This window comes from Xylaria bambusicola (assembly GCF_022495145.1).
Source record: "Xylaria bambusicola strain CBS 139988 unplaced genomic scaffold F5B22scaffold_63, whole genome shotgun sequence".
Taxonomy (NCBI): Eukaryota; Fungi; Ascomycota; class Sordariomycetes; order Xylariales; family Xylariaceae; genus Xylaria; species Xylaria bambusicola.
In genome coordinates this window covers 15,598-40,405 of record NW_025953616.1, presented here as the reverse complement: position 1 = coordinate 40,405, position 24,808 = coordinate 15,598, and the positions used below count along the sequence as shown (strand labels likewise).

General features: G+C 50.2%; 5 protein-coding genes across 5 annotated transcripts; 2 read left to right on the top strand and 3 right to left on the bottom strand.

Moving 5' to 3' along the window:
- Positions 1–3,177: 3,177 nt before the first annotated feature.
- On the top strand, positions 3,178–4,713 carry F5B22DRAFT_625433 (glucosamine-6-phosphate deaminase). The gene is made up of 3 exons (XM_047976175.1): positions 3,178–3,290; positions 3,349–3,894; positions 3,953–4,713. The coding sequence occupies exons 1-3, from the start codon at positions 3,288–3,290 to the stop codon at positions 4,271–4,273; spliced, it is 870 nt and encodes a 289-aa protein (XP_047826278.1). The 5' UTR covers positions 3,178–3,287; the 3' UTR covers positions 4,274–4,713.
- Positions 4,714–5,802: 1,089 nt separating this feature from the next.
- On the bottom strand, positions 5,803–9,214 carry F5B22DRAFT_480900 (Neutral/alkaline nonlysosomal ceramidase). Its single transcript, XM_047972244.1, has 7 exons — positions 8,329–9,214; positions 8,224–8,240; positions 7,761–8,126; positions 7,690–7,705; positions 7,292–7,637; positions 7,063–7,231; positions 5,803–7,008 (listed from the first exon to the last, which is right to left on the bottom strand). Exons 1-7 carry the CDS (start codon positions 8,570–8,572, stop codon positions 5,896–5,898), a joined length of 2,271 nt encoding a protein of 756 aa, XP_047826277.1. The 5' UTR covers positions 8,573–9,214; the 3' UTR covers positions 5,803–5,895.
- Positions 9,215–10,260: 1,046 nt separating this feature from the next.
- F5B22DRAFT_480881 (glycoside hydrolase superfamily) lies at positions 10,261–13,287 on the bottom strand. Its single transcript, XM_047972243.1, has 6 exons — positions 12,431–13,287; positions 12,303–12,375; positions 12,023–12,244; positions 11,878–11,970; positions 11,482–11,823; positions 10,261–11,423 (listed from the first exon to the last, which is right to left on the bottom strand). The coding sequence occupies exons 1-6, from the start codon at positions 13,030–13,032 to the stop codon at positions 10,416–10,418; spliced, it is 2,340 nt and encodes a 779-aa protein (XP_047826276.1). The 5' UTR covers positions 13,033–13,287; the 3' UTR covers positions 10,261–10,415.
- A 313-nt stretch (positions 13,288–13,600) lies between these two features.
- F5B22DRAFT_480988 (glycoside hydrolase family 31 protein) lies at positions 13,601–16,443 on the top strand. The gene is made up of 4 exons (XM_047972245.1): positions 13,601–13,937; positions 13,995–14,810; positions 14,902–15,291; positions 15,361–16,443. The coding sequence occupies exons 1-4, from the start codon at positions 13,773–13,775 to the stop codon at positions 16,324–16,326; spliced, it is 2,337 nt and encodes a 778-aa protein (XP_047826275.1). The 5' UTR covers positions 13,601–13,772; the 3' UTR covers positions 16,327–16,443.
- F5B22DRAFT_481031 (uncharacterized protein) lies at positions 16,443–23,207 on the bottom strand. Its single transcript, XM_047972246.1, has 4 exons — positions 22,940–23,207; positions 22,326–22,884; positions 22,186–22,273; positions 16,443–22,132 (listed from the first exon to the last, which is right to left on the bottom strand). The coding sequence occupies exons 1-4, from the start codon at positions 22,984–22,986 to the stop codon at positions 16,560–16,562; spliced, it is 6,267 nt and encodes a 2,088-aa protein (XP_047826274.1). The 5' UTR covers positions 22,987–23,207; the 3' UTR covers positions 16,443–16,559.
- Positions 23,208–24,808: the final 1,601 nt, after the last annotated feature.

Here is a 24,808-nt window from a genome sequence, read left to right as displayed (position 1 = left end):
TGTTGGTTGGCTGAGTGGTTGGCTTAGATGGATAAACGGATTGATGATACCCTCTCATGTAAGACAGCAACGCGCCAAAGCGATGTAGATCAGATCAGATAAACGCAGGTACTCAATAGTATAGTACCTTATGGTATGGTATGATATAGTGTGCGTAGTAGCAGTAGTGTAGCAGTAGTCGAGTAACGGGACGACGACGAAACTAACAATAGCAACGATAATATAATAACAGTACGAGCACCAAGTAACCTCTGCCAATTGTGTCCAATACGAAGTTGTGGATAGAACGAACCCCTGCCCGTAACGAGAGGAAGGCAAATCGAGCTTCCCGAAAGCTACAAGCTACAACAGGGGAAACGGGAAAATAAGATGGCGCTTGAGACGTTAGTTCACATGGACTAGCGGGGGTAAAAAGAGAACAGAGAGCACCACAGAAGACCCTTCGAACATCATTGGGAGGGCCGAATAGAAGGAGCACAGGGCAGCTGGATGGCACATTCAATACGGGGCGAAACGGGGCCGGCCAGAAGATCTGGTGTCGCCAGCAATACTGGCCTAGGCAGGTGACTTTGGCTGGGGGAGACGGGATGGGATGGGATGGGGGATAGGATGCGATAGGATAGGATAGGATAGGTTTGAGATTGATATGCGTGTACTTAGAGATACCGGTACCTACGTACGGTAAGCGGTAGACAGACAGACAGACAGACAGACAGTTACTGGATCTTCGCTTTCACTCACGATCTGTTTGTTAGAGTACCTACTTACACGATGATGGTCTTAATCGGCCTAATCAAAGGGGTGCAGCAAGTGTTACTGTAACGGTAATGTGGGAAATGACACGCAACCAGGCAGGTCTTTCTTTCTATCTCTGACCGTCTCGCTGGGTGCTAATGCTAATGCTAGGTAATTAAGATGCCAATTAGATTAGAAGCGGTGTGTACTGTTTACCTGCGCACAGTCTCTCTCTCCCACGCTGGCTGGCTCGCTCTTTTCTCTGCTTCCAACGCCTCCGCGCAGTGTCAATGCCAACAGTAGCGTATGCTATGCTATGCAATGTACGGGAGATGGGCGATGGGCGAAGTGGGATGGATGGGGAGATGGCAGTTCCTAAATGTGATGTAACGTTGTAGGTCGGTAGTGTAGACTTTGTGCTTGTTACTACGGCATATCAATCAAGCTCTTTTAGTACGTGATTACATGATTCTCTCAGGGAACAGGGATCATCCGAGACAGACCGCACGAGCCACAGGGCGAATACCGTATGTACTTACGAACATGGTGTTAATTCCTACAGGACTGTACTTACGAAGTCATAATTGCGTGTGCTGTGTGTGTTGTAGCATTGCCCCTTGATCTAGAAGAAACGCAGACTCGTCGTTGTACAGCCAGCCGCTTGTCCGGATGATGCAATTATATCTACGGGAATACCTGCGTTGGGTAGTATTCGATTAATAAGGCTGGAGGTCAGCTTTGGAGAGCAATAAATGCATCGGTATTCTGGCTGTCCTGGGTAATGTGGCTGGTGATCCCAGAAGATAGATACCGTTGGGTATCTAGTACCTTCATACCTCTGACCTATCCACATACATGTAAGTGTGTGGTGGTAGCCTGGTAGGGAAAAAGGGAGGACGAGGAGACAGGCGAGACAGGGCAGAGGAGAGGAGGAGAGCAGGAGATCTCCGGCCGGCACACCCCTGCGAGTCAGCCAGGCCTGTCCAGCGTCTCCAACCCCCATCAGACCCCATGCTCCGCTGCGAAACATCGTAATCTACGAATCACCGACCACAATCGCCTCGAGGATTCATCTATTGTTCCTGAACCCGCGGCGCACGCACGGCGGCACGGGTCTTGGACGGGCAGAGACGGGCTTGCTGAGGCGAATGAACGAACTCTGACTCCAGGCGCGCGGATTCTGTCTCTCCTCACCTTCACCGTGCCGCCACCGCGACCACGACCGCTGCTAAATTTACCATTTCCCATTTACCAGCAACACGGCTAATGCATCCAGACGTGCGCACATACATTGCAAACGTGTCATGGCACCAACTCATGGGTCGACCCTATTCCTCATCTGGCCTTGAGGCTCTGTCGAGACCCATAACAAAAGTGGCCGGCTTCGATCATATTTTACTTCGAGTTCCATGCTGCTTCTCGAAGACGTGTCGTGTGCTGTGCTGTGCTTACCGTGTAGGTAATCGAACCAACAACACCCATGTACATGTCCTTATCGCGGCCCTTCTTCATCTTTGGGCTCTCGAGCCGAGGCCGCTTTTGCTCCCCGCCACGGGAACGTAGTAACTCTGCATTAGCCCAGGTGTCAGACAGCGACTACCAGGGCTCTCTGCGGCACCAAATCCGTTAGACCAAGTCCTTCTCGACATCCTTAGTACGCTACCGTAATACTAGTAGAGCTTCCTACAGTAGCCGCTCGATGCCTGAATAATGCCGAGATCGCCGTAGAAGGCAGGTTGACAAGATCGGCCAGTTAGTCGGACAAAGCAGGCCGACCAACCAGGTGCCGTATCGTCCCACACGACCGGGCGACTGACTGACCTCACACGTGAGCGACGTTAGTCGTGTCTGGTCGTGGAAGCTTTGGAAGCAAGCTAGCACGCTACGATACAACGTTCTATGGCGGTGGACCTGGTGCTTCACACCCTCGCCATTGTGGCCCAAGACAACTCGAACATGCTTGAATTCGCTGCTGTGTTTGGTGGACCGTCGTTTTCACTCGAGCAAAACGTTTCATTATGTCTGGGGGCGTTCCTGCGGTCAGCGCCATCGACTTGCCATGGACTTGTGTCATCTCTTGCCACTATACACAATGCCCGCCCCTCATAACAGCTATGAAGCCAGTGTCGACGGCTGCTCTTCTGCAAACTCCTACATTTTCAAAGCACAGAACCACCCGACACGAGGCACACCGATACATTTCAGCTCGTGTTTGATACCACCTTAGACCCTTTCTTTCCATCCTTAGTCCTCATCTTCTAGTCTCAGGTACTACCGTCGTCAACATGAGGCTCATCATCCGCGACGATGCCGAAACGGCCAGCTCCTATGTGGCCAATTACATCATCGACCGGATCCGCCACTTCAACCCTACCCCTTCACATCCATTCGTGCTTGGACTGCCGACAGGATCCAGCCCGCTTGGCGTGTATAGAATATTAGTCGAGAAGTATAAGGCCGGATTAGTACGTTATCACTAGTGTATCAGAGACGACAATAGATGGCTGACGGTTATTTCGTAGATCTCTTTCGAGAATGTCGTCACATTCAATATGGTATGTGTTATCGTTGGATACTGAGTCCGCCATATCATAGTCTTAACATCAACTGTAGGATGAGTACGTGGGTATTCCCCGGGACCATCCCGAGAGCTACCACTCATTCATGTGGAAGAACTTTTTCTCCCATGTCAACGTAAACCCCAACAATGTGCACATTCTCAACGGCAACGCGCCCAACCTTGAGGCCGAATGTGTTGAGTATGAAAACAAAATCAAGCGTGCCGGAGGCATCGACCTCTTCCTGGGTGGCATTGGCGAGGACGGCCACATTGCCTTCAATGAGCCCGGCTCCAGCTTAGCTTCCAGGACTCGCGTCAAGACTCTTGCATATGACACCATCTTAGCCAACTCACGCTTCTTCGACAACAACGTGGACAAGGTCCCTAAGATGGCCTTGACCGTCGGCGTCCAGACCATCCTTGAGGCCAGGGAAGTCGTCATCATCATCCTCGGTGCACGCAAGTCCCTAGCTCTGCAGAAGTGCATTGAGCAAGGTGTGAACCACATGTGGACCCTCTCCAGTCTTCAACTTCATCCTCACCCCATGATTGTGTGCGACGAGGATGCCACATTAGAGCTTCAAGTAAAGACCGTGAAGGTTGGTTGTCCTGATATTCCTTACTCACCTACTCATATACTAATATAATACCGTGCAGTACTTCAAGAGTATTGAGTGTGTGGCAAGGGAGCAAGGTTTCGAGCAGATTCTGCCCTCAAGCATCCGGACTGGTCCCGCGCCGGCTCCTATTCCTAAGACTGTTGTGGACGAGGTTCAATCCCCCACAATCCTCGCTCCTCAACCTATGACATCCCGCCTATTGCGCGCAACTCCCGCGACGGAATACCCCATTCGATCGGTGTCGCCGGATCTAATCCCAGACCGAATGGCCGACCGCGTTGGTGTGCCGGATCTAGTCCGTCGACTTACTCCCCAGCCCGAACAGCAGCACCAGCGGCTAGCTAGTGTCGGCGCCTAGACATATCACGATGACTGACAACGTAATTTGATTTTAACGATTCACGATCGACTTGGAAAAGAGTTATTCATCCACTTAATTTCACTGAAATAGGCAGGCATCATCTAGATTGTTACGACCCAATGAGGACTCCCCATCTACTCTACAATTTTAGGAAGAGATTGATTGACATTAGGTTTGAGAAGACGTAGATCCTATTGTTTCTGTATCTTAGCAACTTGTCATTTACCAAATTGGTATATTTTCTAGCAGACAGACAGACAGATTGGATTGGCTCACGTCATTGGTTTGTGTTGCATCGTACCAGAGGTAGATGGCAAGCAGATCGATTAGAGTAGCGCTAGACGCGTTAAAAACATCAGAGATACCCATAGTTATACGTTATGTTTTTGTCATTCAAATTTGAAATAATTTATATAATTTCATCGTTTCCCTTATGCGTATGATGAGTCGTTTACGTTATGTAAAAAAAAACTTGTTTGCATCAAGTGTGACCTGCGTGACGATAGCTCATAGTAACTGCCAAGCCTTACTCCTAATCATGTTAGTCACTCAGTCAGTCAGAACATCAAGCACATCTCAACACGACGACCATAACGCGAATAACGACGCCAGGAGAACAAAATTGAAAAGAAGGGAAAAGCCGAGGGCTTTCAAAATGATATAAATACGCACGTAGTCTCAAGATCAAATTATCATCCAAACACATCATCACATCACATCTCGCACCAAAACCCAAACAATCAAATCATAAAAGTCACCAGTGATTTCCCAAACTCCAAGACAACCACCACCAATCGAAGCAAATCAGGCACCAAAAGCAATGCCTCACAACCTCCCCACCCGACGCCCAACACCCAAGCTCCCACTCCCAATCTCTGTTCCTACCTACCGCAGCGCATCCACATCCACATCCACATCCACATCGAATCCCACAACAGCAACAGCAACACCAGGGTTCCTGCGCCGTCTAGCAGCGACGCCGCGGGGCCGCGCGACTCTCGCGGCCGCAGCGCTGGTAGGATGCGCAGTAGACTATGAGCTCTGGAACCTGTACGACGCGAAGTACTTCGGTGGAAAGGGGCAGGGGCAGGAATAAATGACGAGGTCGTCTTCCAAGTGTATTTGAACCTCTAGTATACGCCATTCTATTCTACGCTACTCCACTCAACTTGATTATAACTTGGCCTGAAAATAAATGGAAAGAGAAAGAATGGAACGAGGAAGGGGAAAGGACGTTCGTATTCTGATCGATAAGAAAAATGTGTTTTTTTTTTTGAGACCAATGGGTCTCGCGGCATACACAATGCGTAAATGGCGAGCAGGAAGCTTGTTGCTTGGTTGCATTGAGACAAGCAGCGTTGGGGATGGGGAATACTGGCTGTCGAGGACTCTCGCCATTTCTATTAATGTATATATATTGAATTAAGATCTCCTCACTGGACAAATCTCGTAACCATATTCGTGGAACATAAGCTTATTTCACTGTGATAAAGGGATGCGAGATCAAGCTGAATTCCAAAGACGCGATTGCTCATGGTTATTAGGATACAGCTAATTACAGAATCTTCTATCGCATGTGCATTCTCCTCTCAACAACTCGCATATTACAATTCCACAATCTATGTGATCTTGAAGCTATTGCTCGTTCCCGTGAACGCGGTAATGGCGCCAGTGAGCAGCGCCTTGCTATCGCCGTAATACTTGATCCTGTACGTACCAGGCTGAGCCTCGAGCTCGGTTTCCCAAGATATGGTGACCTCGCTGTAACCGAGGAGGTCATTGGTGCGCTTCCAGGAATACACGAGAGACCAGTCGGTGTCGTCGCGGACCTGTGTCCAAGTACTACCGTCGGCGCCCAACTGCTCGATAGCGGCAAACGTGCCCTCCTGGCGAAGGTTGTTGCGTGGGTTCGCGCCTACGAAAACTGCACTGATCACAGCGCCACGGGCATATGTCGACGCTGGCTGGGTTATCACAGTGCCGAACTTCTTTCCGAGAGGAGCGTTATCTTGTACCACTCCCGTGATAAATGACAAACTCTTACCACGGTTATCAGGAGGGCTAGGGCCCGGAGGTGGAGAGCTCGTCGAATCAGGTGCTAGGTATTTCATATTGCTAACGGTGAGGTTGATGTATGCGGCCAGTTCGTGTTGGCCAAAGAGTGTGCTAGCTCCCTCATACCGCTGAATGTCATACTCCTCAGGCGTAGTAACGTAATGGGAGTATGTGTTAGCCGGGCCACCAATGACGACCTTGGGCTCTGCTTCAGTGATGTCCTCGGCTGCCGCCTTGATCGCGGCACGCCACCTGCGACCGGCCATTGTTGTGGCTTCGCTCGGACTGACAATGATAACGAATTGTCCTACACGGAATACCTGGATATCGACGATATTCGGGCTCCATGCATAAGGCACGGATAATTCACCGACATCGAGGAGTACGGGTTTCGGCTGCTGACAAGCTTTCTGCTCCTTTGAGGGCTCACGGAGCAATGCTTTCACAACCTCCCAAACAGGACTGGCACTTGGCTCACCCGAGTCGCCTTGCGTAAAATCAAAAAGTCCTGGACCGTCCGTGGTGCCTGCGGCAAACGAATATCCAAGCGCAGAGGGACAAGTCTGTACCTGTTGCCCATTTTCTAGCTGGAATTTCCAGAAGGTCATGTCGTGAAAGAAATGGAATGATTTGACGGTCGAACCGACGACAGCGGTTCCCGCAGAGTCAAGGCTGTCCTGTGTAGCTAAGGTGAGTGATTGACGTTATTGGAGAATGAACAGGTTACATACATAAACCGATCGAGCTCCGTTGTATTGTCGTTTTCCTATTTCATAGGCACTCGATATACCAAGATCGAGCTTCTCAAAGGCAGGTCCGCGCCCATGGCAGGATTGAGACTTGCCATCAGCACACGTGGCATTCTCGTAGCTGCACATCTGGCCAGAGCCATCGTCACACCTCGCATGATGTTAGTCTTTACATCTAGAGACTTGCCTATTATTGGCAGCGGATTCTCACCATGCCCCAAGAGTATTGGGGGTTGTATCGCCAACATTTGCTTGCGAGAATGCAGCAACAAAACCATCCGCGGCAGAATCATCACCCTGCATCGCCTTCTCGAACATAAGCTCCGCCACACCTTTGTTATCGCCAGTTACATGGGTGTTGTTCTGATAGACGGATGTGCCGTGAACAGGGAACCACGTCAAGATACCCATGTTTTTGCTATCAGAGGCGCGCTGGAACCTGAGTACAGTCATTTCCTTGTCTACAGAATCAGTGTATCTTGACCTTTCTGCAGCGGGATTGTTCATATAAGCATATAAACTTCTGTTGATGTTGCTGTCAGAAATGTTCACAGCTCCTACACTCCCGTTAGCTAGTTTCAGATACGCCAAGTTTGTACCCAGCTTTACCAAAATCGATATATCCCTAAAAGAAACCATTAGTTTCCGAGCATTGAAGACCCAATGATCTCATAACCCACCTCGGTCAAGGACTCGTGAGCCCGTTTAATCGATAGAACCGCACCGTTGACGATAGCCTGATAGCCCTGTCTGTCGAAGCCAAAGCTTGTAATTTGTGGGAGTAGATAATTCCACCAGGCACCAGGGCCGGAGTGCGAATGTGTGCCAGTCACGGCAACATTGCTCTGGCCGTAGACGGAGTACTCATCACCAAGGGCGGCCAAGCCGTCGAGAATCCCATTTCGCAAAGCCGTGTCGCCAGTTGCCAAGTCAAGGACAAGATAGACGAATCGGTCCTTCGGGTTATCTACATCACCGACAATGAAAGCGCGTGAGAATATCCTCTGTCTCAACCCAGTTCCCACTTGGCTAATGTCTGCATAGCCCTGTAAGGTCGGTGTTAGTAGATAACTTCGATCTCATCAGAGTGCCAATAACAAGTTCATATTGCCAAGAGCTGGTGAAGGCACCCGGAAGACATACGCCAAAGTTTATTTCAACTTAGTTCATGCACATGAGTTAGCAATGAATCCATCCAAGCCATAAAAACGTGATGAAGTCACGGATAAATAGAGCTTGGATACATACCGGTCGGCCCAGTGATATCGGCCTTGCCTACGCCGATCAGATACTTATCACCTTTCGCCTCGGCTCGAGCATTTGAAGAGGTCGCTTTTGCACGCGCTGTCCACTCGGAGCCCGAGTGATGTTTTTTTGCTGGCCTGTTGAGGTTAGATGTGAGGAATATGCCGAGCACCAGCAGTGACAAGAGAGCAAATATGGTAACACCAATCCTCCGTGGTGCTGGAGAGCGTTGAGTATTCGGCGCCATCTTCACGGCGATTTAACAGCCACGATGCTGCCAAGGAGAATGGTGATTTTCCCTACTGAGATGGAGAGGAAGACAAAGTAGGTAAAAGGTCTGTCATGCGACAGCATCCATATTATGTAGGACTAGGTATGAGGTATGGATTCAGTCCGCCAGCTCACCAACCAACTTGCAGGTAGCAGGAGGCAAGGACCTAAGGTATGTAAACAACGCCTTCCCATTATGTGTGCGGTGTGACGGTTCCTCCCCGTGGTGCCTGGCTCGATCCGATCATGATGAGGTTACAATACGACGCTGGTAGGCACACTCGGTGGCTTGCACAAGAGCAGACAAGGGCAGACAAGGGTTAACAAGGACCCAGAAAGCAGGTCACAGTCTTGGCCACGGATCTGCCACGGGATGGTGAGCGATGTCCACGTCCTGAAAAAGCAGCTCGGTGGTTGGAATGCGCGGGGAAGACAAATGCCAGAAGCACACTAGGTTGCTGGACTATCAGAGGGACTATCATCTTGATTTGGTAGACAGGCCGATCTCTGCCCTGATCAGGACAAGCGAGCTCGAACCTGTCTCGCCTGTTTGATTTTGTTGACCTCTTCGAGCAGCTACTATGTAGTCTAGCCAGCAAACGCTTGAAGCTCCTCACCCTGGACAGACACACCACGTCTTCCACTGTACATACTTACGTAGCAGACTACGAAGTAATTGCTGTAGGTACGAGCATACAACGTCGCACGGATTCAAGGAGTCACCAGTCCAATGACGTAGCGCCACAGCAAAAGATACTCGCGATTGGACGGAATGCAGCTACAACACTCGCCGCGCCCGTGCAAACGAAGCCACCCCGTCGATTTGTCACTCTCGGTCGCTTGTGCAGACTTGTGGCTAGCGGGCACAGACAGGCACCGACTTTCAAGCTACTATGTACCTACGTGATGGGAAGACCAGACGGGAAGGCCTACTCTATTGACCCTCCAGAGGTGGAAAACTTGATCAGGGAGCATGTAGGCAGAGTGGGTTTGAACCCATCATTCGCCAGCGGTATCGCTGCCCCAATGTGCCTCTAGACCAATACGGGCCACGAATCCATATCCAAGCTTTCAGCTCAATTTCACACAACATATTCCTCATACCTACGAAGTGGGCTCGCCGATAGGTACTACCTACTGGAAGGCTTCTGTGAGCAAAGGGAGTCTGGGGTGTGACGTCGACACATTTACACACTACGTATATCAGAAATGGCGCCGAGACACATGTTTCCTTTGAAGCCAAATCCCCCGTCTTGAAATGTTATCTACGAAGTATCACACGAATGGTAGGGTTGCAGCAAAGAGACGTCAAGTGATAGGTAAGTCGGCTGCTACATTGCTGCATTGGGCAAAATAAGCTTGTTTTTCTCCAACCGCGAGCGGGGAGCAGAAACCGGAGACCTATACGATTGGATATCATTGGAGGCGGGTTTACATGTGAAGGAACTTCCCTGAACCAGGCAACAAATGATGCCAGGGGGCGCCTATAGTGTACGACAACAACCACCATACTGTACAGGCCGGCATACCATGATTCAACCAACCTTGTACGCAGACAAACTTTTTCTTTTACCGCTCCGTGCCAATATATACTTGGCAGAGGAACGAATAGTACTTACTGTAGGTGTAACTGATCGCAGCTGATAGGTATCATACGACAATGTACGTTCAAGATGCGGCTAGGGATGAAGAAGGCTTCGACCGAATACGTATGATACGATAATGGCACGCGTAGGACGTGGCCATCAAATTAATGTAAGTCTCTAGTAGATCTGCCTAATATCACAGACACACCCGTGAATGGGTGAATGGGGTGAAGTTCAAACAACTGTGAGCGTAGCTTTCGCTCGTAAATCATTGCTTGAGTGTCCGATAGCGATGGTGAAGGCACCTGGCTCGACGACGTACTTCATAGACAGATCCCAAAGGCCGAGCGACTCAACCTTGAGCTCAATGCTAACCGTCTCAGTGGCACCCGCCTTGATGTTGACCTTGGCAAACCCCTTCAACTCCTTATTAGGCACAACAACGCTGCTTATCATGTCTTTGACATAAAGCTGCACGACTTCGGCGCCGTCGCGGTCCGAGCCGTTTGTTACGTCCACACTTACTGTGATTGTGTCGCTAGCCGAAGCTGTTTCCTGTGACAGGACTAAGTTCTTATACGAGAAAGCGCTGTATGAGAGACCATAGCCGAAACTATATAGTGGCAATGGCGTCGAGAGCACGTAGTTGTGACCGAACACAAGAGTGCCGTTAGGGTATACGGCGCCCGGATCAGGCGATGCGCGCGCTGAGTTGAGGTAGTCGTAGTAGATGGGCGTGGTGCCGACATCGTGAGGGAATGAGACAGAAAGGCGGCCAGACGGGTTGACATCGCCGAACAACACATCAGCCAGAGCATTCCCGCCCTGTTCTGACGGGTAAAATTGCTGCAATAGCGCCGAAGCGGCATCGGAAATCCAGGGTTCTGTAATAGGCTTGCCAGAGCTGAACACTACCACCGTTGGCTTGCCTGTATCGATAATGGCCTTGACAAGATGCGGCATCGCGCCTACAAGGTTGAGACTATGGACATCGACGTGCTCGCCAGTCGTCGCGTTCAAGCCAGCCCATAGTTCGTTTTGGTCGCGAGACCACGTTCCTACCACTACAACAGCGACGTCCGCCGACTCAGCAGCGGCTATGGCCTCGTCGAATCCTGACTGGTCGCTTGACCACCGCTCACAGCCTTTCACGTAGGTGACGGTGCCCTCACTCGCAGCCTTGATACCATCAAGGGGTGTTACACCTCTATACTGTGATAAGTAGGGCACATAGTCTCCGTACTACAGCAAATTCTGTTAGTCATCATATGCGGCCTTAACATACATATCGCCAACTCACGTTCATGAAGCCATGTGCCATAGGCCCGATAACGGCGATATTGGCATCCTTTTTCAATGGGAGGATATTATTATGATTCTCAAGAAGAACGATGGACTCAGCGTCAAGCTGACGTGCTAGCTCAAGAACCTCTGGCGTGTGGATGTAATCGGCTTGCTCCTCTTCGGCGACCCCTGTAAAGGGAGTTTCGAACATGCCAGCTTCAAATTTGGCGCGCAGTACTCGCGAGACGGCTTCATCAACAACTTCGATTGACAGTGTTCCCGCTTCAACCATTTCGGGGATTTTTTCGAAGTTGAAGGAGCCACCGCCCATCTCAACGTCATTTCCAGCGGGAAGGGCCTCGATGACAGGTCAGCTCTCCAACTAGACACTTGGAACGTACGGATTACTCACATAATTGATGACTGCGTGGGAATCTATCGGTCTAGCCTCACACATTCCAAAAGAGGTACATAGCCGATCAGTACCTCCTGCGTCGCTTGAAACCTAATTCTCACTTGTCAGACTCAAGCCCCTATGAAAGTACTTTAAAACTCACGAAATATTTATAGCCCCATTCGCCGCGAAGTATTTCGGTCAAAATATGCTTGTCAGCAACTGCAGGGATCCCGTCGTAGCTATGATAGGCGCTCATGATCGAGAATGCGTTGCCATCAATGATAGCTCGCTTGAATGGAGGAAGATAGGTAGTTCGAAGTTCACGCTCGCCACCGTGAACCGGTGCCGTGTTAACGCCCTGTTCGGGTGTTCCGAAGGCGGCCTTTGGATCATATACTTAGCAAAGAACAACATTATATGTGATTGCGTCTTAGACGTACAAAGTGCTTCACCATAGCCGTCACGTTGAGAGACTGGAGACCTTTCACGTATGCGTATCCCATTTCTCCGGCCCTACATACAACATGTTTAGTTCCTCAGTCCGGCGTAAGAAAGGATGTTCTCTTACAAATAGGGGTCTTCTCCATAGGTCTCCTCCACACGGCCAAACCGAAGCTCGCGAGCTAAGTCCACAACGGGACCGAATATCTGGTTTACTCCCAATGCTCTGGATTCATTAGCTATGGCTATACCCATCTTTTCAACCAGATCCAGATTGAAGGAACAGGCGAGGGATATCGGCGAGTTGAAAATCGTGGCATTCGGGATAAGAAAACCATGAATGCCCTCAGTCTGCGCAAATGCTGGAATGCCGAGTCTCGTTTGTTTCATCAGGTAGTCTTGTCCCTTCTTGATGCCCTCGCTGAGCTCGTTCCATGGTATAGGAACTCCGACGTAGAACTGGCCGCCTCGATACTTCATGTTGAACTCTAGACCGGTTTGGTTGAAGGCGAAGGTGTTTTCGTCTAACCAATTCCTAAGATCTCCTTGGACTAGTTGAGATGTCTTCTCCTCGATTGTCATCCGCGAGAGCAGATCTGCGACTCTGCTCTCAACTGGAGCGTGAGCATCTTTGTACACCGTCGTGTTCCCCTGGCCTAAGGAAACTGGCGCAAGGGCAGTTAGAACCACAAAGGCGGCCGCAACAGAGTCCCACATTCCCACCATCATGATAAGAAGGGCTGGAGGAGGAATCACAGCTCAAGGAAAAGACCGTTCCATCAATCCAGTACATATCGGCGCGGAGCTGTTATATATTGCAGGACTTCCCATCATTATACTTGCCGAGCTCGTGGGTTCCTGCCCCTTAACCTGGTTTATCAGGCAGTCCAGCTCTTGATTCTGGGGCCCGATGACCCATTCCGGGGCTAAACTTGGAGGCGATTTGGGGATTCGCTGTTGGGGAAAACATAAAGTCGCTTGCAACCCCAAATTCCAAGGAATGATTTCACATTATTGGTGGGAAGCCATTCTACCGAAATAAACACGACAGCACTGAACGCGGTCTCGCATGGGAAATATTTCACCACATCACCGTAGAGTCGACATGGTTCCGATGCATGCATGCAAGACGAGCTACGATACTTACATATAGAGCACCCTACGAATCATTTTGTATTATCCGAACGTCATTCAGGGTAACCCCACACTCGCAATCGCGGTCCGGATCCCGTCGCTTCAAATGTTATTTGATACTAAGCTTCAATGGTTCGGGGAAGTTTTATGTCGAGACACAAAAGAGCGGGGTCCTGCCTCTGTAGTATCGCCGTCTCCTCACGGCCTAACCAGTATGGCGGTGACACGAAAGCGAATATTTCAAGACTCTTGTCTGTTTAGAGATGCAGATGGTATCAGTCTCGCTTGTGTAAAACCTCGAAAAAACCGACAGTTAAAGTTATCAAGGACCCAACATGAAGTTTCGTGATGGCATGTGGTTGACGGCGGAGGGCATGAGAGTCGAGTACGCCGAAGATGTGTATAACATCACACAGACAGAAAAGTGGCTGAGCCTACTATGCCCCAACCGTAAAATCTTCAGCAGAGGCGACACGCTAAATCAGAGCACTATAACCATCGTAAGTCCTAGAATTGAAGCAAGATATCCCTCTCCAGCTGACAAAGACACGGGATAGGATATAGAAGCAGCATCTGATGGGATTATATCTGTTGAGACGACTCACTGGGCGGGCGCAGCCAACAAAGGCCCTCACTTCGATCTCTTTCCTGACGGGCAGCCGAAGATCGAGCCCCAAATCAGCAAAAGCGATAAAGGGACCACGCTGAGTGCTGGCGCACTATCAGCAACAATTCACCCGGACCAGCACACATTCGACATACGCTTCCACAGCACAGATGGATCAAAGCGCCTGACATCTCTGCTCAACCGCAGCGTCGGCCTAGCGTACAGCCCAGCGCCCAGCAGCCCCATGCAAACAGGGGACATGCGCGACTTCAAGCACTACATGTTCACACAGACGACGCTTGGCATCGGCGAGACAGTGCACGGCCTAGGCGAGCGCTTCGGCGCCTTCAACAAAGTCGGGCAATCGATCGCGCTCTGGAACGCGGACGGTGGCACCTCGAGCGACCAAGCGTACAAAAACGTGTCGTTCTGGCTAAGCTCGCGAGGCTACGGCGTCTTCATCGACACGCCCGGGAAAGTAGAGCTCGAGATCGGCAGCGAGCGGTGCAGCCGCGTGCAGACGAGCGTCGAGGGCCAGCGGCTGAAGTGGTACATCATCTACGGGCCCACGCCCAAGGAGGTCCTACGGCGGTACGCCGTGCTCACGGGGAGACCGGGGCAAGTGCCGAGCTGGAGCTTTGGACTCTGGCTCAGCACGAGCTTCACTACGAATTACGACGAGGCGACTGTGAACTCGTTCCTCGAGGGCATGAAGGAGCGGGATACGCAGGTCGATGTCTTTCATTACGACTGCTTCTGGATGAAGGTGAGATGGTATCCGCTCTAGAATTCTCAGAACCCCTCTCTCGCGCGCTTTGTTATCCTACAAAACTTACATGTCTGGTGCGATTTGATAGGCCTTCACATGGACGGACTTCGTCTTCGATTCAGAGCGCTTCCCTGACCCCAAGGCGCAGATCTCCCGACTGAAAGAGTCCGGTCTCGTCAAGAAGGTCTGCGTGTGGATCAACCCGTACATCGCACAGCAGGGCGCGGCCTTCAGGAACGCAGCTGAGAAAGGTTACTTATTGAAGCGAAAAAACGGCGACGTCTGGCAGTGGGATTTATGGCAAGCTGGCATGGGACTCGTCGATTTCACAAATCCCGAAGCTGCTAAGTGGTATGTTAGCTGTCTTAATGAGTTATTCGACAAGGGCGTCGATTGCATTAAGACGGACTTTGGGGAGAGAATCCCAACGCTGGATGTCGAATGGTATGATAAATCGCTTGACCCGCATAAGATGCATGTGAGTCCACCGTCCTTTCTATATATCACGATATGTTTGAGCTCGAATAAGTCATTAACATGTTGCTAGAATTACTACGCTTTCCTATATAACAAGGTCGTCTACGAGGCTCTACAAGCACGATATGGCACAACTGAAGCAGTACTCTTCGCGCGTAGCGCGTGCGCCGGTACACAGCGTTTCCCGCTCGTCTGGGGCGGCGACTGCGAGTCCACGCCCGAAGCAATGGCCGAATCGGTGCGCGGCGGGCTAGGCCTTGGTCTCTGCGGGTTTGCCTTCTGGTCCAACGACATTGGCGGCTTCGAAGGGTATCCAGCGCCGTGGATCTATAAACGCTGGGTCGCTTTCGGATTGTTGTGCTCGCATAGTCGACTGCATGGTAGCAGTTCGTACCGTGTGCCCTGGACTATCGACAACGACGACAAGTCAGAAGAGGGCTGCTCGCGGACCCTGGCGAAGTGGACGGCGCTCAAAACAAGGCTCATGCCGTATCTGTATGCGCAGGGTGCCAAAGCCATCGAGAACGGTTGGCCGCTCTCGCTAAGGGCCATGTGTCTCGAGTTCCCCGACGATCAAACCGCGTGGTATCTTGATCGTCAGTTCATGATCGGCGACGCGCTACTTGCTGCGCCGATATTCGAGGAGTCGGGTGAAGTCGAGTTCTACCTACCGAAGGGTAAATGGACCTCGTTCTTCACAAATCAGGCCCGTGAGGGCCCCGGGTGGTTCAGGGAGAAGCATGGATTCAGTAGTCTGCCGCTCTATGTGCGTGAGAACACGATTCTCGTCCTCGGCAAATTCGGCGTAAAAGGTGCCGTGTACGACTATGCTGGAGATGTCGAAGTTGTCCTCTACCATGTCAAAGAGGGCGCGAGCGCCGAACTGCTAGATAATCAGGGGGGGAAACTGGGAACACTTAGGGTTGGCGCAGACGGTGAGCTGGAAGGGAAGGACTTGCTGAAGGGTTCATACACTACGAGGGAGAATGGTCGTGAGGTGGACGAGTCGTATTCATCAACCATTGAGTGGCTATGAGCAGATATCGACATATTAACTCACTCATGTAAACTCAGAAATGCAGCGTGGAAAAACAAAACATGGTTCAATTACGTTTAGCATTTTTTAAATTTAAACTATCTTGCTAAGTGGCTAATGGTATATGTACTGAATGGTTATATTACAGGCATATAGATGATAGGAAGGAAACATGAGTGTGCTCGCATGAAGATGAGACGGCTATGCTAAGAGAAAGGAATATGTCACGCAATTTAGTATCGCAGTTCAATTCGAGAGAATCTCTTGTGAACCGTGTCATCCAGCCAGTTCTTCTCGAATGAAGAGGCATGGTGCCGAGAGCTATTCCCGTTACCACGATGCCACAGCCCCTGCGTTCTTGAATCAATCTTTGTCTCGGAGACTATTGAACGAGATACCTGACTTCCTCTCATAGGATAATAACTGGAAGTAGTATTGTTCAGCGGGTGTCGAGATACTGTGCTTGAACCCGCCCCGTTAGAGAAAGTCCACAATCCGTTTATGGATATGGTTTGCGGTTCAGAAGCCTTGGTCCAGAGGGAGGGCATGCTGAATGCCTTTGTTACCGGGCGCATGACAGTATCAATACGGTAGCCGGTTAATGCTGGGTGTACAGTTTCAGCTGCTGATGCCAACGAGCCGAGAAATACTGGATGCCGAACTGAGACATCCAGATTCTGGGTTGGGGAGGCCTTCTCTTCAAGTATCTCGTTTTCAAGTCCGAATTTCCATTCGGGTGCCAGTGCCTGTCCCCTTGAGTATCTGAGCTCAGGGTAAGACTCAAGCACAGCTTGTTGGAGTGCTAGGGACCAATCTCGGGGTGTCGCTCGCCAACGAGGAGCTAAGGGTACATCACCACTGGGGGGGAGCGCCTCGTTTAGTTGAATATCCCAGTCCTTGGGGTAAGAGACGCGCGAAGGATGCCCAATTTGTGGATAGCTAGCTTCAAGGGCTTCAGTGACAGCTGGGGCACATGCAGCAATCCAATCTACTTCTGAATGAGATGCTTGATCCTTGGCCCAAAGCTCAGTCGACTGGAGGATATGCGGTGGCTGCTGGGTTACTCTCTGTCTCCTGACAATTTCCAATGCTGCAGGTTCGGCGGGTGTATTGCGGTAATCTGTTCGTCCTATGTCAACCCTAAAGAGAGTGGGTTTACTGGCAATCGAAGAAAACTTTCTTTGCCAAAGGAAGGCAGTGTTGTTATCTTTAGTTCCAGTACCACGAGCCTCAAGGGGAGCCCAAAGGCTGCGACTAGCCAAAGCCAGTGGACATTCTTGCACAAGACGAGGTCTTATACTAGTGAGTATTGCTGCTGGAGGCTCCGAAGTTCGCCGAAAATCACATCTAGTCGCCTTAGGATCAAATAAGCCCTTAGACTGTGACGGGAGTGTTTGCACTGCCAACTGCCAAAGGCCACTCGAAGACTTGTCCTGTAATACAGGTGCTGATGTGGACTTCACTTGTTTTCCTTTTGAACTAGGGACAACGGGCCTCCAAAGAGCACCCCCTGAAGGCTGAGAAGCGGTAGAAACTTTCAAACTCCACAGAGCGTCCGACTCTAGAGGTTCCATAGCAACTGCATTGAGACTATAATGCCTTTTGGAGAGCGAAAGTGCAGCTGGAGGTTCTGTCGTGGTCCGGTAGCTGCTCTTTGAAGCTCCTGGCCTAAATAAAGCCCTGTTCTCAAGTAAGGGAGATATTGGAGGCGCAGTCCACAGCATCTTGATCTTACTTTGCGACCACAGCGTGGAGCTGTTGATAGTTGGCAGTGTGATTTCCATACGCGGCTTCGACCTTTTCACGACATTTGTCTCCGAGACTAACTGCTGCCAAACCTGAACCTCCGGTTCCGGTAAGGAGGAGTTGTGTTGCGCGGCGGGGCGGCTGGAAGTCTCTGGTTTCGACCACATCTTTGAGATATGTTGTTGGGTCTGCACTAGTTTTATGGGACAGGACACTTCGTCGAGCTCGGTGTTATCTGTTGATGCTGCCCAAAGGAGTGACATGTTGGGACTTCTCGTCTCTTTAGCTATAGGCGCCCATAGCTTGGTACTTACTATTGAGAGGGAATCGTCGGTTCCGGATCGACTTCGAATTGAGTTTTCAGGACCAATGGTGAAGTCGTTCCATTTCCAGCTCCAGTCTTCGTCTTGAGGTAGTCCAGAACTTTGTAGATTGCGTTCCGAAATATGATTTGCAGACCATAACAAAGGGTTCTCAACAGTTCTCAGGTTCTTATGCTCTTGGCAAGGCAATGGGCCTTCTTCTGGCATAGGAATCTCAAATTCTGTCTCGCTCTCGTCTCCATAATCAGATGACATGTCCGCAATATACTCCAGGAGATCGGAGGCGCTCGTTGAAGATGAAGACTGCAGTGGTACAGGTAACAAGCTGCTCTTGGACGGGATTTGGTTTGTCTGGAGTAAGCTCGCGATCTCCCAAAGAGTCGTCTCGTCAAATTCATCATCATTATCGCCAGACAAGTCAGATAAATTATCACTCTCCTCGAAGTCATCAAAGAAAGATGACGAGTACTCATCTGCTTGGAATTCCGACATCCTAGCTCTAAGCACGGCATTATCTATGGGATTTCTAGTGGCCATGGTGCCCGGCATGGCCATGAACGCTTGGCTGTGACGATATTGAAGTGTAGCATGCTCGCTTCTCTCTCCCCAAGGGAACTGAAAAATGCCCAGGGTGCCTCGTTTATTCGGAAGAGGTTCGGGATTCTCAATGATGTCGGGGAGGAGAGTGACACGCTTTTGTTTTCGAGGGGGGCGTACAAGGACTGGGCGAGCCAGAGCCTTTACCGACCCAAAATGGCGAGAAGCATGTTGGTTAATCCACAGTCCCTGCTGCGGTTGCATTGGCGTCGATCTTGTGTCATTTTGCCACAAACATGAGCTCTCGATTTTTAACGGGCTAAGTTGCTTTCGAGCGACTGATCGACCTAATGGTATTAGAGACTCGTGATGTAGCGTTTGTACTTGGGATGACATTGTCCGGGGCTCCCAAAGCCACGAAGCAGCAGTCTCTTGGATTGTTTGTTTCTGGGACCATAATGTGGGAATGGGAGACATAGGTTGTCTTGTTTTGAGACTGTGTGCCACATGACTTTCTTCTAGTTCCTCATCTAAATCTGATCCATCTGTGTCAGGAGGGCTTGGGTTTCCTAAATCAGCTTTCGAAACCGACAATACATTCGAACTGTGGCGCTTCATCAGTAGTTCTGGGGTCTGCCCTGTGTACTGCACCTGTCTCTCGGCTGGTTCTGCCTGCGGTAATTTGTTAGACGGTGTTTTGACCGTCCCTTCCCCACCTCCAAGTTGCATACGAGACCTCCGTGACGCCCGGCGCTCAGAAATGGTATGTATGAAGGATAAACGCTGTGAGGGTGGCCTAGATAACGCTGGAGCTAGTGAAGGTGGGCGTGAATTCAGGGCAGACGAGGTTCCTATAGTAGACATAGAGTCTCTGCTCAGATTGACGTGTGTAGCTTGCCATTGCGACTCTAGTTGCCCCATCTCCTGTTCAAGGTTCTCAAGAAGGGCTAGGCTCTGGCGCGAATCTTCTATCGAATTTCTATCAGACTCTTCCAAATTTCTCAGTTGCGCTTGGATGGCCTCATAAGCAGCTCTCGGGGACTCTATTGGGGATGGTTCTGCGGCCTGTATGATTATTTCACGCTTGGCAGCCTGACCACCTAGAAGCAATGGCGTAGGAGGGGGCATCTTTCTTGGTCGCGTTTTGTTCTTCCGAGCAGAGAAAGTAGGGCAATTATCACCCGGCCGATGATGAAACGGCCCTGGAGAACCTGAAGAAGCGCCCGGGTTGCTACGTAGCAACTGATCGCTATCCGATGATGAGCTGATACCCCCTCGGCCCTCGACAGATCCATCAACCATCAGAATAGGAATATCCTCGAGGGGTTCGACATTCCGAGATCCTTTCTGAATGTAAGTTGAGCGCGCATTCTGTCTCGAGATTGGGATAGCTGGTGAATGCACTGAGCCCCAATTTGTCATCGTTTCGTCGTCGTCTTCAGGTCGCATCCCACTGCGAGTTGTCGATACGCTTGCCTGGCGACGTATTGGGACTGCCGGCGGAGGCCCACGTTTCGCTGCCTCTGCTATTGTGACCGCCTTGGCGGGGATTCCAGGTAACCAAGAGTTTCCTAAGTCGCTCACGGGGTCTCGGTTGCTGAAAGATGTCGCCAAAACATTAACTTGATCAGAACTCTGAGGTTCTACCGTTATTCCTAGTAAACTCGAAGTCCTCGCTGTAGACCGTTTGCTAACTCTAGATGCTCTTATGTCAGTACTCGATTCTGTATCGAATACACTAGCTGGTAATAGTTGCAATGGCTCCCCCCGGGTAGAGCCAGGGAGAGATGATGAACGCCGCTTCATGCCTATATCAGTGATAGGGGCACTCGCTTCATTAGTATAAAGCAGGTCCATTTTCTCATCAACTGTCATACTTTTAGTGTTGTTCGATATGGTCCTTGTGGCTGAAGAAACCATGGGGGGCACTGGAGGTAGAGAGGGAAGTCCTGTTGGACTTCCAGGGACCACTTGTAAAATCGATTTTCGGCTCATAATCGATCCACCAGATTTAGATCGCCTATGATGGCGGTCTGGAGAAAACTCGGCTGGAAATACCTGGCGGTCCTGATCACCCTTCCTTGGGATGGGACGTGGGCGATGCACAACTGAATCAGGTGACTGCGGCATTTTAGTAGCTTCTTGGATAATATCACCAACAGCATTCGGGTCGCTGTATACAATGTTGTTAACAAACATAACAGTTTGAGTCTTTTGGTTGTCAGTGGATTTTAGTGTTTGAGCGCGCGGGTTCGAAGGTAAACCTGTAGTAGGACGGCGTTGAAGAGGTGTCTTTACGGGCTCTGGTTTTGGTGGCGGTGGAACTTGGTCTCGTTGCGGCGGCCGTGGGATGGGTATCCGAATCGGTTCTCCAGGTTTGATGACCCTGTACGGCGTTGTCAACGAAGCTGGCTCAGGCTGTCTTGGAGATCGACGCCGAATAGCATCGATTCCAGGAGACAGTTGAGTAGCAGTGGAAGATGCATTCGCCTCGACAGATAATCCGCCTGATGTCTTGCTTGTCTTTGTTGATTCAGATCTTTCTAAGTCTCCATCAACCTGTTGTTCCGTAGCCACCATGCCAGAGAACATCTGGGGGCTAGGAGGCCGCGGGGCAGGACGCTGCGCAACTAGAACCGAAGTACGTTGCGCATACTTCTCTCTTCGTAGCCTTTCGTTGGTTGCTGCTTCTGCCAGGTCAATTGTAGGAATCTTCTTTAATGAAGTCTGCAAGTTCGTATCTTCTTTAGTAATTGGATTTGAAATTATCAGCTTTCCTCCCTTAGCTCTGGGTTTGGACTGAGCCTTAGCCCGACCACCCGCGCTCTTAATCACGGCCCAATTTTCTGGAAGTGGTGGCACCACGGCTAGGGCAGGTGCCATAGCCAATGGATTGACGGTCGAGGGGATTTGGTCCTGTGTTGGGTTTCCAGTCGTGTCTGATCCAGCTGTCATTGGCCTCGAGATAGTGGGAAACGTGCCATCATCATTCCGGCGGATGTTTCGGGGAGGATCTCGTCTTGTTACAAACGCGGATATTGATAAAGCATTGATTCCTTTCAGATCCTCATAACGGGAAGGCGGGTAGTCCCCAGAGCCTGAAGATGGCAAGTCTCTAGCTCCTTGAGATATCGGAGAATCGGGGCGCTGGGGATGCTCCCGAGGAGTTGCATATGTCTGGGATAGTAGTGTGACCAGCGCTATATGATGTTACTAGATGTCTTGATCCGTTTGTTGTGTGGTGAGAACTAACCGACTAATACCGTGAGACCAATCCCAGGCAAGGCAATCTTATAGAATAGGTCTATACTTTCCAGTCCCAATAAAGAAGCCACACTCGTCTGTATAGTGTAAGCGCTGGTTGCACACGATAGGAGAAATATGAGTACGAACCCCCCACCATAGAGCAACTCCCACAACGATCAAGCGAGCAGCTTTATGTTTCAAGGTTATCGGATTAGAGCCGGGCGCTTTTGTAGCCACGCCCCTCGAGAAAGATTGGATCAATAGAAGACCAATAATAGACCCATCTAGAGCGATAGCGGTGATGGAAACTCCCTGTACGCTCGATATAGGTGCGCAAGTAGGTTTAAACTGAGGCCGAGTTACTGCGGTAAATGCTATTGCGACGAAGAAGCGACCAAAAACCAAGATCTGTGGTATGAGGGAAAACACTGTTTTGGCATCTCCTTTCGGCACCGCCCAAACCAGATACTGCTCAACAAATACTCTTCCGAACTGGTCGAAGAGAGATGAGAAAACCACCGCCACCTGGCACGTGGTTACTGCGCTCGGATCAATCAGAGTGGAGAGAAATTCGACGAGGGCCCAAGTTGAAGATGATAAGAAGAATAAAATGAGGACCAGCCTCAGCCCGTCCCGGTAGATCGCTGACCCATTGCTTTTGACGTAGAGTACTAGAGCTGTAGATGCCGAGTTGAATAGGATGCCACTGCAATAAACGGTAAGAACAGGCGAACGAGACTGGATCGTAGTTGAGTACTGACAACAAGAAGGCGGCAATGAGAGCCTGTGTGGTTCCAGGCACCGCCATGGTAACGACAATGCTATTGAACAGTAATCACGGGAGGGAGAGAAGTGAAGGCAATGCCCACTCGATGGGCGACGAGAATTATCAACAAAACGATAATATCATGATAGCATATCACTATTTCTCATCATGATGCCATAGTAGGCGACAGAATTAGAAGTGAGGCTTCAAAGTAATGCAGTAGTAAGAAGGCAAAAGCAGTCATAGTAAACGGAAGCAACACATGGACCTATCATCCGGCGCACCGCGTTACTCTCGACCTACCTACTCCAGATAGGGCTTCTGCACGCGCACATCCCCGTGTGAACATGGATTTTCACGATCGTAGGTAAGCTCATCATCTCAAACGTGACGCTAGCAGGGCCCGTGTTCGAAAGCCTCTAAGTACACACTTAGTGCAGAACCCCTGAAGCCCGCGGCTCAGGTTGAGGAGGTATTGGCGCACTTACAATATCAGCCTAGTCAAAGGTGTTGCGGCGATTCGGGTCCCCCCTGTCGAGATCGTTTCATGTATGGTTTCATCCCGCACGGATAAGCGAGGATGGCTAGATAAAGAGCTGACCCTTTTTATCACGCAGCAGCAAAGATGAGGCAGCTCCACGATCCGCCTCAATAGGCAAAATGAGGTCCGGGGTCGGTCGAGAGACAGTCGTTGCCGACCATATGAGGCAGATTGGCTCAGCAGTATAGAGTCCATCGTGGTGAAAAACCACGCGGCACGGTGAGCTCACTTGCGCTACGCATAATAGCAGCCACGATAAGAAATGGTGAAACGAAGACTTGACTGGATTAGGAACTTGACCACATTCTGAGTATTTGACACGGCCAAGAAGAGGGGATTTGTTTCAATTAGCACCGAGCACCTGCATCGCACCGCTTCCGCAAGCGCTACGCTTGGCTGCCTCTCTTTCAGCGCACCTAGAAACAAAATTACCAACCAATGGTGGGTAGGCATGCAAGATGACTCAAGGGAGGATCAATCAGGTATGGACTACTGTATGCAAAAGCTGAGGTACCGGTAGGCTGCTCTTTGACGAAAAAGCAAAATGCTATCGTGAGTGTGAGATGAGAAGAGCACGCTCAAGCTGTGCACAGGCCCACATATACACCTAATGCAAACTTACCGATTAGATTTCTATCCGCATGCTATAGGGTCCTAAGCATCATAATAATTCTGAATGTCTCCTCCACATTACCTAGACCATGACACGTATAACATCATGCACTCAAAGATCAAGTGATGATACCCAGGCACATGCAGGACAAGAGCGCTCCTATGATAAGCTTTAGGCAATAACGGCTAACATTGTGTGGTCAACGAAGTGAGCTACTTAGTAAAGAAAACGAATTCTTAAGTATTTCTGGTATAGTATCAACTACGGCAGTCAGACGTGGAGTTTACACATAGAGAGGGCGCCAGCATAAACTGGCGACATTGAAGTCGTCATTATAAATAGACTAATTGAAGAATCAGACCTCATACATAGTATATTCACATTATTTAGGCATCTAGGTATGGGCTGAGGCGCGTGCGGAATACGCTGGGAACAAGCATTCCGCCCCACAAGTCTGACGTGGATGTAACCAAGATCGTTCGCCAACTGCGTTGAGTAGGGGAGATTGTGGAGTCCTGCATCGACTCTTCCAGTACCGGAAGTGTTGTGCGATAAGTTGAGAATTCTCAGAGTCGACGATATTGCATAGCAAGTAAGGAAGTAATGCTACGGATAAGCTCAGAGGCCTTAGCGCTTAAAGGTTCCTTCGGCTTCTATTAAATCTCTAGAATAACTTTGTACTCCTAGCATGTAAGCGCATAGTGGTATCG